Raw genomic sequence first — 16359 nt, 5'->3', positions numbered from 1 at the left:
GTGTACCTGTAACGTTTCTACTATATGCCAGAGATGGCTGTCTCAAGGAAAAGCATTTCTGCGATTAGATGCCTATATAGAATATTTTTACTTCAAAGGACAAATAAACACTCAGACTTAGGGTTTAGTAAGCATCTTCTCAAAGATAAATTAAGTAAGCCTGCCAAGGAGAACAGCCGACAGGATTTGTCGCCATGTTAGAACTCAAGCTCCCCTCCCCCACATAATTCTTGGGGTTGGGGATTGAACCTGGATTTCACACTGAGAGGCAAGGTCTTAACCACCGAGACAGATCCCATCCCCAATTTACCGCTTAAAGCCAAACTGAAGTCATGGAACTTATATTCTTAAATCAGATGCAGTCATGTTAGAGAGAATATGGTTCTAAAAATCCACCCTTGCGACAACATGACATGACGCTGTCATCCACTAACGCGCTGGGCCTTATTCAGAGCTAGACTATGCCACGTGTGCTCCAGGCCACAGGTGACAAGTGGTGACATTTACAGATGGTACTGTCTTGATGTGACAGAATAAAATGTGTCAATACAGGGACTATCTACATACCACAGTGAGCCACTAGTTTCTAAATACCAGTGACTGATGTAAGCAAAGGATCCATTAACTATGCAGAACAGACTAGTGCAAAACATTTTATATGAAAATTAAAAGAATTTTAATATAAATTAAATATTAATTTTATTTCAAAACTATTATTTTATTCAAATAAATAATAAAAATATTTAACAAACTTATAATACATTGTTAAGTATTAGACTAATAAATATACTTATTTAAATAAAAAGTAAATTTTATTATGGTTTATTTATTAATCTTAAATATTAATAAAAATTAAAAGAAATTTAAATATGAAAGTATTTTAATATGAAAGCATTCACTGATATGACTTTACCTTGCTAGAGCTACAACTAATCTATAACAATTTCCTCTGCATCAAATTTTGATGTAGTAGGATCAGACTACCAAGAGACATCTGCAAATATTAAAGTACTTTTTTACCCTCCTATCAGTATGAGGTTGTACGTTCCTCATATATTTCAATCCAAAGAGGATACCACAGGGACTGAAGCTGAGCTTGGTGATGGACACCTGTAATATCTTCACTTGGGAGGTCTTACATACAGGAAGATCATCAGATTTGGAGCAAACATAAAGACAGCCTGAGCTATGTTAGACCCTGTGCCTACCCCAAAGATAAAACACCAAAGTGTAAAACCAGACTGAATATGGAGACAGACACAGTCTGTCTTCATTTATGCCAACAACCATAAAAGGTTTGCAGAAATAAAAATTATACCCCTCTTCTTCCTGAATAGTTTTTTTAAAAAACTGAGTTATTTTTCACAAAAGCTTCTTATGTTTTCATAGAGTGAATTTAATTCTTTAAACTGACTAAATATTAAACTGATCTCAGCTTTCGTTTCTAAGCCTGAGGGTTTCCACAGTACAGCAGAATGGCGGTGTGGAAAGGCAGTAGGGATTCAGACTGTGGAGAGGTAGTGCTGTGTGGACTGCTGTCAGCGGCTCTCCGTGAGTTCTGCAGACTCTAGAGCCGGCCCTTAGTGTCAGTGACATGAGGCTAAGCCCTTTCGATGGCTCGTGCTCCAGTCCATGCATCCTGGGCCCCTTGTCTTCTACCTGGGGCTCCAAGGGAAGTCCTATGTGATCAGAGTTACTCTGAGTAGTTTCCTTGTGAGGAAAGCAGCCGGACCCAAACCACAGCTCTCTGTATTGGCCTGAATCCTGACTGGTAGCAACAGAATGCTTCTATTTCAGTGCAAAGAGCCTACCTCTTGATCTTTTGGTTTAACATAGTTGGATGGGAAGATTCCAGTTCTCTCTCCAATACTTCCTGTCCACCACTCTCCATCTTTCTGGGTCACCAATATTTCTTCACCTTCATTGAAGGTCAAATCTCCAGGTTCTACACTTGAGTATGGATAAAGTGCAATATATTCTGTAGGGAACAAGGAAAGGCAGATGGTCTGGATTTTAAGACTACAGAAGTAAAAAAGAAAACGGGCCAGTCTCTAAGACATCGAGGCTTATGGTAAAAGACCTCGAGTCTTTCAAACTTCCAACAAGGTCTTCAGGTAGAAAACAGAGCCAAAGCAATCACTTAATAACTGTCCAGGTGAAGGCTAACAGACTTTACCAAGGAACTCACATTTTTTCAGTTGCTGTTACTTTGTTAAAGAAAAGAAAGGTCACTGCTCAGCTGCAGGACAGTGGCGCTGGGGCAATCGTCAGGCTTTCACTTTTGTTTGTTTTGTTGGGTTTGAGAGCCTCACTATGTAGCCAGCCTTGGCTGGCTTGGAACTCAGAGATCACCTGACCCTGCTTCCCCAGGGCTGAGATTAAAGGCGTGCACACTTTGTCAATTATCTGTTTGGCAACAAAGAATTATCCTAAACTACAAACAAATAGTATCTCTACAAAAAATGGAACCCAGGCTTAATGGGAGTGCTACTTGGTGCTAATGAAGTCCAAACAATCTTTTAAACCTTTTATGTAAAACACACCCTAATGTGCTAATCTGTTCTTTAATGTTCTGTACACAGTTACGGAAACATCAAATACTGCCTGCCACAAGGCTCCAGCTCCTAGGATAGTGCTTGGCTCCAAGCAGACTCTAAGTCAGTCTCTGTTACTGAATGACCTCAGGAGACAGGTTTGCAGTTTTAGACTGTCTTTGAGTCTTTTTCCTATGGTTACTACTACTTCAAAGAAGAAATCTTTTGATTTTTCTATTTCTATGTACATTTGTCAACACAGAATCTGATCTTTTATCAGAAACACACTCTGAAACCTACCTAGTCTCACTCCCAGAGCCACTCTGCCTGGTCTGCCTGGCTGATTTACTACAAGTGGTTCCAAGGTCTGGGAAGATCACAGGAGGTAAGAGCACCCAGGTCCCCGTACTGCTCTCCTACACGGTGCCGCCCCAGTGCAGCTAGGGCGCCAACCTCTCGGGGGCCACGCTCCTAAGTTACCGGGTCATGTCTGACTCATTCTCTTCTTTCTGTGAGAAGTCCAAGGCATGCACTGTCACACCTGATTACTTTATTTGTGTGTGTGTGTGTGTGTGTGTGTGTGTGTGTGTGTATCCGCAGAGGCCAGAAAGGGCACCCGAGCTGTAGTTACAGGCAGTTGTGAGTAGTCTGATATGGGTGCTGAGAACTGAACTCAGATCATCATCCCAGCCCCTGTGCTGATTTTCCACAGCACCGACTCTAAATATGCTAAGGATTTTCAGCCATGTATTTTCTGTATCTTCAATATTCATATGAAGTAAAGAAAAGCAGGTTTTCTTAATTTCAAAAACATCAAAGAACTAGAAATAGAGAAAAGAACGTGTTCAATTCCTAACTAAGCTAATTCCCGTTTAAAGCAACTTGCCCAAAGCTTACCTTCTCCAGCTGGATAGGCTGTGGAGGTAGGTTTCTTATTTACAGCCGCATACAAAGCTTCTGGCCTAGCAAATTAAATGGAGAAATAAGACACATGCACACACACGGAGGACAGATGCTCAAGAAAGGTGAGCTGAAGACTGCAACAGGTTTAGCAGCATCTGGTGCTCCCTCAACTAAATTACCATCTCTGTGCACACATTAGGAATAGTCTTATATACAGAATCCTCCTAGACTAGCAACTGTCTAATTATAAACCACTACATTTAAAAATAACTTCAATAGAACATAGCTTTCACCTTTATATGGAACTTTTTTCTTTGTTGTTTTGTTTTTTTGTTTTTCGAGACAGGGTTTCTCTGTGTAGCTTTGGAGCCTGTCCTGGAACTCGCTCTGTAGACCAGGCTGGCCTCGAACTCACAGAGATCTGCCTGCCTCTGCCTCTCAAGTGCTGGGATTAAAGGCGTGTGCCACCACCGCCAGGCTTTGCCTGTATATGGAATTTTAACAGACATCTGCACACTAGTAAGTGGACAGTGTTTTGAAAAAGCACATACAGAAACTGGCTTGACTTACAGATAAACAAAGTAAATATATTAATGTTATTATTTGATTAGAGTTTATTACATCTTAAAATATAAGCTTTTTAAAAAAATCTTGTGATAGGTAAATAGTAATTTTCATGTTAATTCAGGATGTTGGTTTCAAAGTTTTGGAAGAACTATCATGTTCAAGATCTAGATACCTAGGGGATGCAGAGGACCCCAGGACCTGCACTGAATTATGAAGTGGAACAGAGGGAACGCTACTCAACCTTAAAATAAGACTGTCTTGCTTAATGCTAATGTCTCCATTAATGCAGGCTTTGCTGGTTCTTTTTCTGTGGCTTGTGTTTCATTTGTTTTGAGACAAGGTCTTCTATGTTGCCCATGCTGGTTTTTGAACTTGAAAGATCAAGTTCAATCAAGGCAATCCTCCTGCCTCAACTTCAAAGTTGCTGAATCTATAGGCATGTTTACCCACACCCAGCTCTACTGCAGGCTTTCAAGTAACATGACTTATCTCTTAGAAAGGATCAGTAATTGCCGGGAGGTGGTGGCGCACGCCTTTAATCCCAGCACTCGGGAGGCAGAGCCAGGTGGATCTCTGTGAGTTCGAGGCCAGCCTAGGCTACCAAGTGAGTTCCAGGAAAGGCGCAAAGCTACACAGAGAAACCCTGTCTCGAAAAACCAAAAAAAAAAAAAAAGAAAAAGAAAGGATCAGTAATTGAACAGAAGTTTGGTGGGGAAACAGCCTCTAAAACATTTAAACTTAACCTACTTTTTACTTAAGCTTTCTTCTCGGTAGTATGTTATAGAAAGAATACAATAATTGCTATAAAGGGTCTAGCATGAAGATGCTAGGCATGTACTGTGACTTTTACTACTTCATCTTTCCAAAATTCCAGGTCAACCTGAGAAGCTAATTTCTACATCTGAACTAAATACTAGTAAGTGCACATGCAGCACTCAAGAGTCTTACGTTTGTCTAGTTTAATTCCTTCATCTAATCAGAAATCTGACAATAAAATAGGCTGGTGAAGTAGTGGAATTAGGACATAAGCTGGATTCCAAGACCGGGATCCTCACCTATTCGACTGCTCCTGTTCAGGCCCTTCCACGTGGATGGCGAGGGACAGTTACCACAGCTAACAGTGGTGCTCACTCCCATGTCAGAGCCAGCTGGCAGCCTGACAGCTTCACAGACTGAAGAGCTCAGTCAAGCCGGTTTTGGTTTTGTGTATCTGCAATTTCATTAGTTTGTTCACTCACTCTCTCCTGTCCTCATTCATTAAGTTACAAAGATTCAGCAGCTACTATGTATCAGTTTCATAGTAGGTATGAAACAACGGACCAAAGGAGACAGAATAGCTTCATGAGTTTATGACTTAATTAGGAATATAGGTTAAAAAAAAAAAGCCAATAACTATGAAGACATATGCTATGAACAACAGAGAGGTTATGTTTAAAGAGCCCTGGAGGTCCAGGCATGGCAATGCTCCAGCTTGAAAGACTAAGACCTCAGTAAAGAATCCTTTAAATATTGAAAAATTTCAGTAAACAATGCTCCAAATAAAATTAAAAGTAATTTTTTCTAACTGGTTTTATGGTAAAAAAAAAAAAATCAAGAAATGGAGTATTTTGAAAACATCCCAAATTTGAAATAGCTAGAAAGAAAGACTCCACAACAGATACAAACTCGTGAAGTAATGTTTTCGGTGTTAGGAACCAGCCTCTGGCACTCAACCCCCACCCCACACCCCACGTAAATACACAGGGGTGCATACTCTTCTCGCTTGACTTCACTCCCAGGAAGGATCTTGACATAGGATTTGGGGAACCATCCTCTTCCTCCGTGCACCTCTCCAAACCACCAATTTTCCTGCTGCTCCAGGACAGTAATAATGTCGTGCTTTGAGAAGTTCAAGTGGTTCTCCTTCTTTGCCGTCCAAGAACAAAGGGCTTGAGCTTTCAGGTTTTCTACAGCCTGCCCCTAGGATACAAAGCCACCAAAACTTAAAAACAGATCATGGTAATCACGATTTCTAATAATTTCTAATTCCTAGCGTATAAGAGAGAGCATATCAATGCATGAACTTAAAATGGCATCCGATACACAGCCCTGGGAGTAGCGTTCTTGAGCATCCCACCATTCAAGGGCATGTCATCACATCACGGATACTGATGAAGTGCATACTCAAGGAAGTATTTTAAATCCATCAAATGATATTTAAAAAGGAGTTACTGCAATTTTTCTCTCTCCTTCAGCTTCCAATGGCTTCTAGCTGCTGTTGGTAACGCCCCCTTCCCGAGGACTAGAGACCTGGTCACACTCAGCATCTCCCGTGCTGTTCCCTCTTAACAACTTCGCCCCCTCCTCCCTTCACAGGTAAGCAAGCTCTTCCCTCACTCTGTACTCTGCCCACCACCAGCTCTCCTGTTTCTTCCTCCCACCTTGCCATAGCAGTAAGTGCACCTGACTGTGTCCAGCTTTCCCCTGGGTTCGAGAGACACGAATGCAGACCATGGAGCTTATGCACCAGGTGCTTTACTCACTGAGCCGTCCACCTGGCCACAGTGGAGTAAGTGTGAGCTTCTCTCAAAGTCTTCCTGTGGTTTTCACTGCCGAACCGTCTAGTACTAAATAACTACTTTACTGAAAAACCCTGACCTCTCTAACTGCATATCTTAAAATGTATTTGTTGGTTGATATTTTAACGACTGAGACAGAGTCTTGCTTATGCAGCGCAGGCTAGCCTTAAATGCTTTATGTAGCCAAGGATGGCTTGACAATCCCAGTCCTCCTAGCTCAGCCTCCTAAGTGCTGGTGGCATACACCAGCACCATGCCTGGATCAACCAGACTTCTTCACCCTTTTCCCAAGAGTTGTGTAATCTCTCTACACTATAAACAAGCCATTTCTTCCAACACCTCTAACTGATGGGCCTCAGTGACCTTCCTCACATTGCTCTTCCACTAGAGAAACTTCTAGGTCTGGTGAAGGCTTGCTTCTGTTTGAGGGTCCAACTAAAATATTTTCCCTTCAGGAAGCATGCTCTAATTCTCCCAGATTGGCTGAGATGTTCTCTCTTTTCTAAGCCTTCAGAACTTTGCAGATGTATTTATTACAACATTTTTTCTCACACTTCACAGTTACATGTATGCATGCTTTCTTTATTAGGTTACAAACTATTTAATGGCAGAGTTTTTGTTAACACATGTTTTTCTTGAATTTTTAGCACATAATAAAATGCTGGCAATTATAACCATGTGCTAAGGATGTCTAAGTGAAGACTGCATTTCAGGCTTTACTGTAATGAAGTCTGCCATCTCTTTTTAGTAATATTAATGTAGTATCCAAGTACATATACCAAAGTCTCAAGGTTCCCAGACAAGAGAAAACAATGCCCCTCCCTAGCATAATCCTTATGGGACTGAACTGGTGAGCAAATACTTAAAATGTAACTAAATGCTACAGGCTCTGCTTACACGAGGGCAAGATGGGTGCCTCTGTAGGGAATCCAAAGCCAAGTCAAGAAGACAGCACCCAGAACTACAGGTAACTTACCTGTCCATGAATGGGGGACACGGATCCAGGGGACACAGTGCGAGTAAAAGCTGACTTCTGTTGCCATGACGTGTTAACAGTAAGGTTTGAGAAAGATACATTTTGATAATCAGTCACTGATGCTGGTTGATTTGAACAAAGTGGTCTGCAAATGTAAAACTTTAAATAAGTATACATAGTTGTTTAGAACCTAATGGAGTACTGCCAGCCTACCCACATGTCTAGTATACACAGGCTTTAAACAGGTCTTGTAGATAAAATGAACTTGGGCACTAGGAGGTCATTTACTAAATTTCAGTGTTAAAATGGGAACAAAAGGCATTGTTGGAAGAGCCAGCCCAGATGAAAACTGTGACCAAGAATCAGGCTGACACAGCTATGCACTAGTAGTCCACACTGGCAGAGCTATAGGAGGAACTCCACTGTTAGCTCACAACTCACTGGGAGGAAGTTGAGGTAGCAGAGAGAGATACTGTAGGAGGAAGTAAGGCCTTCTTAGGAGATGGAGCTTTTTCACTGGATGGCATTTTTTCTACATAGTTGCATGGAAACCAGCCAAACTTTCCCTGAAAGCTGCCATAAAGCCAACCAGGCTCTCCTACAGTCTTTTCATCAACCTATGGAAGAAAAAAAAAAAGTTCAGTGCTTACTCTCAGATTCAGAATTAAGCCCATCTGAAATAAAAAGGTATTTCCTGCAAGTTATTAGATTACTATTTCTCGACATAGACAAATTATCTTTTAAAATTATATCAAAATTAATGTATGAGGGCAGGTGTGACTGAGCACGCCTTTAATCCCAACACTCAAGAGGCAGAGGCAGATGGATCTCTTTGAGTTTGAGGCCAGCATGGTCTACATAGCAAGTCCCAGGCCAGCCAGACTTACATAGTGAAACACTGTCTCAAAACAACAACAACAACAACAAAATAACACAAAGTTAATACATGAAAATAAGTTACAACAAAAGCAGAATTATACAGAGTTTACAATGGAAAAAAATTCTTCCCCTACTCCATATATATGTATTTTTTAAACAGAACTCACAAAGCCCTGGTTGGCCTTAAACTTGCAGCAATTCTCCTGTCCTGGCCTCCCATGTGCTGGGGTCACAGTTCTGAGCCACCAGGTCTAGCTGCCAGTACTATTTATAACGCTGCTTCTTGGGTTTGTTTTCAGTCTTTAGACATTATCTATTGGGTTTTGGTTACAAAATAAAGATTCACCTCTCTTTCACTATACTTTCTTACTCTATCTGTATTGTTATATATTTTTTATTTAAGTATAATTAACGATATCTATGTCAATCTCTCACATCTGACTTATACACTTCCTTTCTTGTAAACTTTCAATATCCTACAGTTAGTCTCTGAACTGGAAAAACTCTGGATACGGTTTTCTAAGTGGTAAACCAGTTTCTTTTTTCCCTTTAGTACAGGAGCCTCCATCTCAGATGTCTCCCGCCCTTCTTCCTGGTTACTACCTTACACACAGCTGGGCCCTCCACGTTTCCGCTTGGTTTCCTTGCCTCACGCTCTGCACTGCCTGCACAGGCCCACTTGCTCCTAGAGCTTGGCCAGTGCTCTCACAGAACAGCCCTCAAGCTCTCCTCTCAGGAGGGACTTCTTTTCCAAAGGTACAGTCCTACACTTTCAACTCCGAGCACAAGATCTTCAACTAGACCTCCACTGGGAACATCCACTTGGAGTCTAAGGTTGAGCCCCTCTCCCTGGCCCTAGGCCTATGCTCTCCAGCCTGCTATTGTTCTTTTTTTCATGGTGAAAAAAAGGTGTATATTTAGAATTAGCCGGCTGGACTCAGTTCCGATGACCCCAATGTTGTTGACAGATCCAGAGCACCACAATGAGGAGCCAGCTGAACGCAGGCCTTCTCTCCATCAATCCTTAGGAGGGTGTTGACTTTGGCCACATCAATGTCATAGTTTCTTCACAGTCTGTTTGATCTGGTGCTTATTGGCCTTGACATCCACAGTGAACACAAGTGTGCTGCCCTGCCTTCTTCATGGCTGATTCAGTGGTCAGGGGGAATCTGATGATGGCACAGTGGCCAAGCTTGTTTCTCCTGGGCGCACTCTTTTGAGGATATTTCGGCTGCCTCCAGAACGGCAGGGTCCTGGGTCCTGGAAAGTGTGTGACCTGTGGATTTTCTTTTTTGTGCTGTGCATGCCTTCCAGCATGGCCTTCTTGGCTTTCAAAGCCTTCACTTTGACTTGGGCAGGAGCTTCCTTCTTGGCCTTTGGCACCATCTTCAATTGCTATTATTCTTATCATTAAAGACTGAAGCCCCTAAACAAAAGTCTGTGGCTCTTATCTCCACAATACGTTGATAGCCAAACTGCTGACTTGGTCACTGAACAGTTCTTAGTCTTTCATTCCATCCTCCATTAGCAATAGCAGTCTTTTTTTTGTATAACATCCATCATCATAATCTTTACCCACAGATTGGATTAGACTGCTCCCATAGAAACTGTTCGAGTCAACATGACCACACTGTATTATCTCTGCACAGACACTCCCCTAATACTGTCATGGTCAGCACTGCCCTATTACTCGTATCTCTTCTAGCTGTCCGAGTCTTCATCAGCTCCAGCTGGCACAGGACACATCTGTTTACTCCAGTGAATAGATGACTATGCCAAGCGTCTCACATCTGTATTTTCTAACCCTTTCTCCCACATGCTTTTCTGCTGACACTGTTACATTCATCAAAGCACACGGACCCCTTAGAATTTTAAAGTTTACACACAAAGCAGTGGGTTTTAGCATGGCATTGCCACACAATGTCATCCATTACATTCTATTCATTTCCCTCCCCCTGGGTTCTGTCTACTTCTACTGGTTCCTTCCTTTCCTCAATGATTTTTAAAAACAGCTTCCTGAGATGTAATTAACATAAATTTCATATCAAAGGTGTTAATGTAATGTTTTGTTATATTTATATGCCTTTCAAGATAATAAGGTACCCATCACCCCCAGCTCTCCGTCCTGCCCTTCAGACCTCCCGACCTAAAACACTGGCCTGTTTTACATTATTATACATAGTTTGCACTTTCTATGAATAAATTGTGCATTAGTTTTCTTATTTTGTTTGCCTCCTTACATGTAAAGTAACTGTTTTTGGATCCATCCACATTGGAATATGAGTGCCATTCCTATTTACTGGCATTTATTTGCACATATCATAATTTGCTCATGCTTTTCCTACTGATGGACATCTGAGTTATTTCAAATGTTTAGCGATTATAAATAAGGATGCTGTAGACATCTGTGTTCACATGGACGTGCATTTTCTAGTCTCTGAGGTAGATCCTTAAGAGTAGAATGACTGGGTCATAGCAGATGCATATTTCACCTTTTTATTTTAATAATGGCTTATTGAGTATTACCTTGATATCACTCAGAGACTAAAATCCAAGTTGGTGACTTTTAAAGCCTGTGCTTTTCCAATATGCCATATTACCTTTATCAACACGATTCTCTATGTATTTTTTTATTTATCTATCTCACATGGGTTATAATAATACAACAAAGACCATTTGTTCCAAGGAACAAATGGCCCAAATCCAGTCAAGATTGCAGAACTTAACTTTACCTCTTTTAACAGTTGCTAGAAAATAATCAGTCTCTCAAAATTCTACTGTTCAATTATTAAAACACTGCAAGTGGCGTGTCCTTCATGATGTGAACTGGTACGACACAGTGGAAAGAACACTGGACTCAGAAAGACATACTTTCATTCTGCTCTGTCACGGCAACACTGACAGTGATAATTTGTCTGAGAGCAAGCTTTTCTTTTTTGGTAGTAATAACTACCCTGTAAGGCTCCGAGAGATGCTGCAAGGGCTAATGTTTAAAAAATACTTTTAGAAGTATGTGAAAACTAAAGTTAATATTATAGAAAACATAGCACAATGCATTGTAATTAGCTTACTGATGAACAGAGAAGGCTTCATTTCTTACCTGAATTATATCCCCGGAATTAAAACTCATCTCATCATGGTTCCTTGCTTCAAAGGGGTACAATGCTCTATAATTCACCAAAGCACTAGCTGTCTCACCTGAAGAAAAGATAATTCCCATCATTTGCTACTTTTGAGTATACACATCTTTACTATGACTCAACAAAGAGCTTTTAAAATCTACAAGAAAAAAATGAGCATTGAACAGTGTACTGAAAATCTGCTTGCCTTAGACTTGTTAGGGTTTAACTACCTTGACTAGTTGAGAGTCGAAATAAAGCAAAGAAGAATGTTCATCTTAAGTGAGGCAGGAGGCAGCTAAACAAAGTGATGCCTCACAGGCTGAGACAGGCACACAGATCTAGGGGAGGTGTGAGAGTCGGGCGGATCAAGCTGTGGACAGTGGCAGGCGTCTATGCAGGGGCAAGACACGGTCAGATGTGTGAAGGTGAGACTGTGGCAGAGATGTAATAGACACAAGGGAGCCACAAATGAGACTGGTGAGCAAACAGGAGGATGAAGAGACAACCACAGACTTACTAGTTTGTTCTAAAGGGGAAACAGAAGGTCTCACAAAGGGAAAATACATCGGACTTGATAAGTTTAAAAATACTTTGTTAAAAATTTGAGCACCAGTTACCTTGAGCCTACTGGCTATGGGTGAGATAGGACCTCTGTGGGTCTTTTCTGTGTTGTACACACAGATTGCAAAAGCCCAGTGCCACTTTGAGATCTTTGGCAGCAGTTAACTCAGCAGCTCACACACGATTGAGCCTGTATGATAATGAGTATTCAGAGACGGGTAATGCCTGGGGGGCACTCACCAACCTAAGACAGAGCACCTGTGTGGCCTGGGCAGGCATCTCCATGACGGGTAAGGTGACCTGCTGACGTCCCATGCAACCCAAGTCAGAAGCTCATTTTTTAATAAAAGGGGGATGGCCCCCGTTTTGGGTAACTGTTGCCTTGCTTGCGGACCTTGACCTTGATATCCTCCCTATGCTAATTCCCTGCCAGGCTTCACCCTCCTGAATGCTTAAGGGAAGTTCCTTGTCTATATATCCTGAATAATGGGCGTTAACAGCTTAGATGTCAAGCAGTTATAGAAAGATCAAACAGAACTCTAAAGGATATGCTAAATAAACAGAAATGGGTAACAAAAACCCCCAGAAATAGACTGCATAATGCTCTTCTAACTTTGAATTTTCTGAATGCCAATGAGAAAGGAACAACAGCTGCAGAGAGACATTGGATAATAGAAAAAACTACAGAATTAAATCAGCCTATATACTTTAAGGATGTGCTGACCTCAGAATGGAAACCAGGGTATGTATTACATTGGGGAAGAGGTTTTGCTTTTGTTTCTACAGGAGAAGATAAGCTGTGGGTACCATCAAAATTGATAAAGGTTCGATTTGAACAAGAGAGACCTCTTAATTGAGGAGGTGATAGTTCATCAACCAGCATGAACATCCAATTTAAACTAACGTTTACCACCACATAGATGCAAGATTGTAAAACATCAGTAGCGAACTTCTGTCCTCCGAGGTCCTCCCATTGTGCTGTAAGCCTGTATTTAAGACCTCCTCCCTCCTTCAATAAATGACATTCGGCATTTAAAATTTTTATATATATACATACTGCAAATGTAATCTATGAATACCACAAATGTGAATAATATCATGAGTGTAATTAATGAATATCATGAGTGTAATTTAAAAAAAATTAAAAAAAAAATTTGAGCATACTGTATCACTCTCAGGAATCTTGAAGTTTACTCATCTAAAAGTAGACATACTTCTGAAGGAGGATAGGGATGGACTCCGAGCTGATATAGGAAGTATGCCTTCTGAGAAGAGTTCAATGTGAAAAAGACTTAAAAGTTTATTGTTGTTTCACTCAAATAAGTGGCTAAACTCTACTGGTTAACTACAGCAAATATTTAAGATTACACCAATTCTACAAACTGTAGCAGCTATAACTTTATGTTATCAATGAAATGACCTTTGTCCGGTTGAGGTTTCTCCTCAGTCAGCCTGCGCATGTCCATGCACTTTCACCCACACTTAACTGACAGGCTCTGACTGCAGACGAGCGTCTGTCTGTCTGTCTGTCTGTCTGTCTGTCTGCTGTCCCTCTGCCCTCAGCACATCTACCCTTATCCTTACTTGGTTTTGCCTCAGCTTTTCGCTCCTCTTCTTGAGTTTTCTCCTGTGATTTTTCTTCCTGAAGACGCTTTTGTTTTTCTTCTTCTTCCTTTCGAATACTTTCTCTCCACAAGTTTTCTTTTCCTTGCTTTGCTTTCCTTTAAGTAAGAGAAATGAAGACTTTAAATAACGTTCAAATAAGTGGTACACCAAAACCAAACCAAACCTACATGCATGCTGGAAGATCTGCTTCCCACTGGCTGGAGAACTAGCAAGATGTGGTGAGGGACTGAAAGGGGGGCTAAGGGGGAAAAGAGGGGGCTGAGGGGGAAAAGGGGGGGCTGAGGGCTGAAGGGGAAATAGCCAGAGAAACCTCCGACTAAGGTGAGCTGGAGAGCAGAACTGACAACTCTCCAGACCTCAAAGTCCCTCCACACCCAAGACAAGGGTAGAAAGGGATCCATTCAGCAAATCTAAAACTTCTTCCTGCCTGACTCTTCACAAGGACTCCTGTGGCCTCAGCATTATCAAGAGCAGCAGAGACTCTGGCCAGATAGATCCCTGCACCTAGCTTTCTTTCAGCATTTTTCAAACCCTTCAGCCTCCATCCTATCACATCACGCTTCTTCTAGAAGCTTTGCACAACTTGGGTGAAATCTGTGTATCAGGATAATGAACCAGGAGCATGAAGTATAGGCATCTCGAGAGCTTTCCACTTTTTTAATTACCCAGAATTTCCAAATTTCTTCAGCAATTAAAGCTGAAATAAGCCAAATAAGAAGTCTCAAAATAAGCCATGGTTCCCATTTTGATTGGGATATAATGTTGTAGAATCCCAGAGATCTATCTGGCCACAATCTCTGCTACTCTGAAAGAGCTGAGGCTTGGGGAAGATACTAAACATAGCAGTGGCAACCCTTTCTCTGAATGAGGTCATACAAACAGACGTGAGAGAACTAGATAATACACATTCCTGCTCATACTCCACTGCCATATGTCATAGAAACACGCCCAGAAGTGGAGGGAAAATGCTGGCCTCTGAGGTGGTAATACAAAAAGTAAATAATCTTTCTAGAAGCATTCTCTCCTATTCATAGCTGTGAATTAATGCCCTAGATAGGGACTAGATGGGACCAAGACAGGGGTGACCTAGTGACCTTGATTTGATTACCACAGCATCATATAACTCCAGAAAATTCATTAAATTCTGGTAAATCTTCTTAGGCAAGCTGGTGAGTTAAAAACTAGTCCAGAGCCAGGTGATACCTCATCTACCCTGTGAAAACCGATTACCGAAGACCACACCTAGACAAAAGGACAAGAAACCAAGCTATGTAGTAACATGAAGCTCTGGACTGCTAAGATCTACATTCCTGTGTTCTCTTTAACTTCTTCCGTTTACCACAGCAGGACAACATACAAAGATGAATTAAATGAAAATGTTTTACTAATAAGAATTGCAAGCCTGAAAGGAACTGTGAGAGGAACAGTTATCAAGAGCTGCGTGTATCAACAGAAACCCCATCATGACTGTGTGACCACTGCACAGATCCCTTGTGAATGTTAGTGGCACAAGGTAAGTATCAAATGAAGAACTTCACTGTCCTATTATTCTTTTTAAAAATGCATATATTTATGTGCTCATGCCTATATGTATATATGTGTGTTCACGTCTAGATGCCTGTGTGCTCACACATTTATGTGCACAGGTGCTCATGCTTGTGTGTGTGCTCATGGTTGTGTATATGTGCTCATGCATGTGTGTGCTCAGGTGCTCATGCTTATATGTGTGTGCTCATGGTTGTGTATATGTGCTCATGCATGTGTGTGCACAGGTGCTCATCTTATATGTGTGTGCTCATGGTTGTGAATATGTGCTCATGCATGTGTGTGCTCAGGTGCTCATGCCTGTATGTGTGCTCATGGTTGTGAATATGTGCTCATGCATGTGTGTGCTCAGGTGCTCATGCCTGTATGTGTGTGCTCATGCTTGTGTGTGTGCTCATGCATGTGTGTGCTCAGGTGCTCATGCCTGTATGTGTGCATGTAGGAGCCAGACGACCACTTTAGGTATCATTCTCAAAAACCCTGGCCACCTCTTTTAATCCAGTGCCTTTCATTGGCCTGGAATTCACTAGTTAGGCTAGACTGGCTGGCAGTGAGTTGGAACTTCGTGCCATCACCATATTTTCACATGGGTTCTGGGGATCACACTTAGGTTATCATACTTGCAAGGCAAGCCCTTTACTGACTGACCCCCCCCCCCCTTCCGTATTATTCTATTGTCTCTGGCTAGGAGACCGTGGATACAGGGTACTTGGAATAAATGATAGTAAAACTTGGTTTAACTATCTGAACCCACGACTGGATAGATGAGGAATCCAGGAGGAGGAGGAGGAACCCTGCGTGGATCTGCACTGCATCCAGAAGCTGTCACTCCACAACATGTACTGGCACTGGTGGTCACTTTGGAGCCACCAAGGAAGGGCTCAGTGGGGATGGGCTTCTCCCCTCCCGGTGTCTGCCAGCTCCTCCAGCTTGTCTGCTCCTTTCTAGGGCAGAGAAAGACTGGCGCGTTAACATCTGCTCACCAATTACACTCATCTCTGACTTGGGAGAAACAAAGGATTTTACTGACAAAAGACAAGAAACAAAAGCCAAACAAGCCACACATGGTTTCTAGGGGAAAGGCCTGT

The 16359-nt window shown here is 41.7% G+C and overlaps 1 protein-coding gene across 6 annotated transcripts in view; it reads right to left on the bottom strand.

Moving 5' to 3' along the window:
- Positions 1 to 16359, bottom strand: part of Itsn2 (intersectin 2) — a 123340-nt gene that overhangs the window by 45500 nt on the left and 61481 nt on the right. For all 6 annotated transcript variants that reach the window (XM_028875400.2, XM_028875381.2, XM_028875391.2 and 3 more), the window contains 7 exons: positions 13685 to 13821; positions 11518 to 11615; positions 7980 to 8155; positions 7539 to 7683; positions 5758 to 5963; positions 3432 to 3496; positions 1812 to 1978 (listed from right to left, as the gene is read on the bottom strand). In XM_028875400.2, coding sequence (XP_028731233.1) covers positions 1812 to 1978; positions 3432 to 3496; positions 5758 to 5963; positions 7539 to 7683; positions 7980 to 8155; positions 11518 to 11615; positions 13685 to 13821 — 994 coding nt within the window. The remainder of the gene's footprint in view (positions 1 to 1811; positions 1979 to 3431; positions 3497 to 5757; positions 5964 to 7538; positions 7684 to 7979; positions 8156 to 11517; positions 11616 to 13684; positions 13822 to 16359) is intronic.

Source organism: Peromyscus leucopus, chromosome 22 (assembly GCF_004664715.2).
Source record: "Peromyscus leucopus breed LL Stock chromosome 22, UCI_PerLeu_2.1, whole genome shotgun sequence".
NCBI classification, from domain to species: domain Eukaryota; kingdom Metazoa; phylum Chordata; class Mammalia; order Rodentia; family Cricetidae; genus Peromyscus; species Peromyscus leucopus.
Note: the sequence above shows the minus strand (reverse complement) of the source record. Positions and strands in the feature narration are given on the sequence as shown.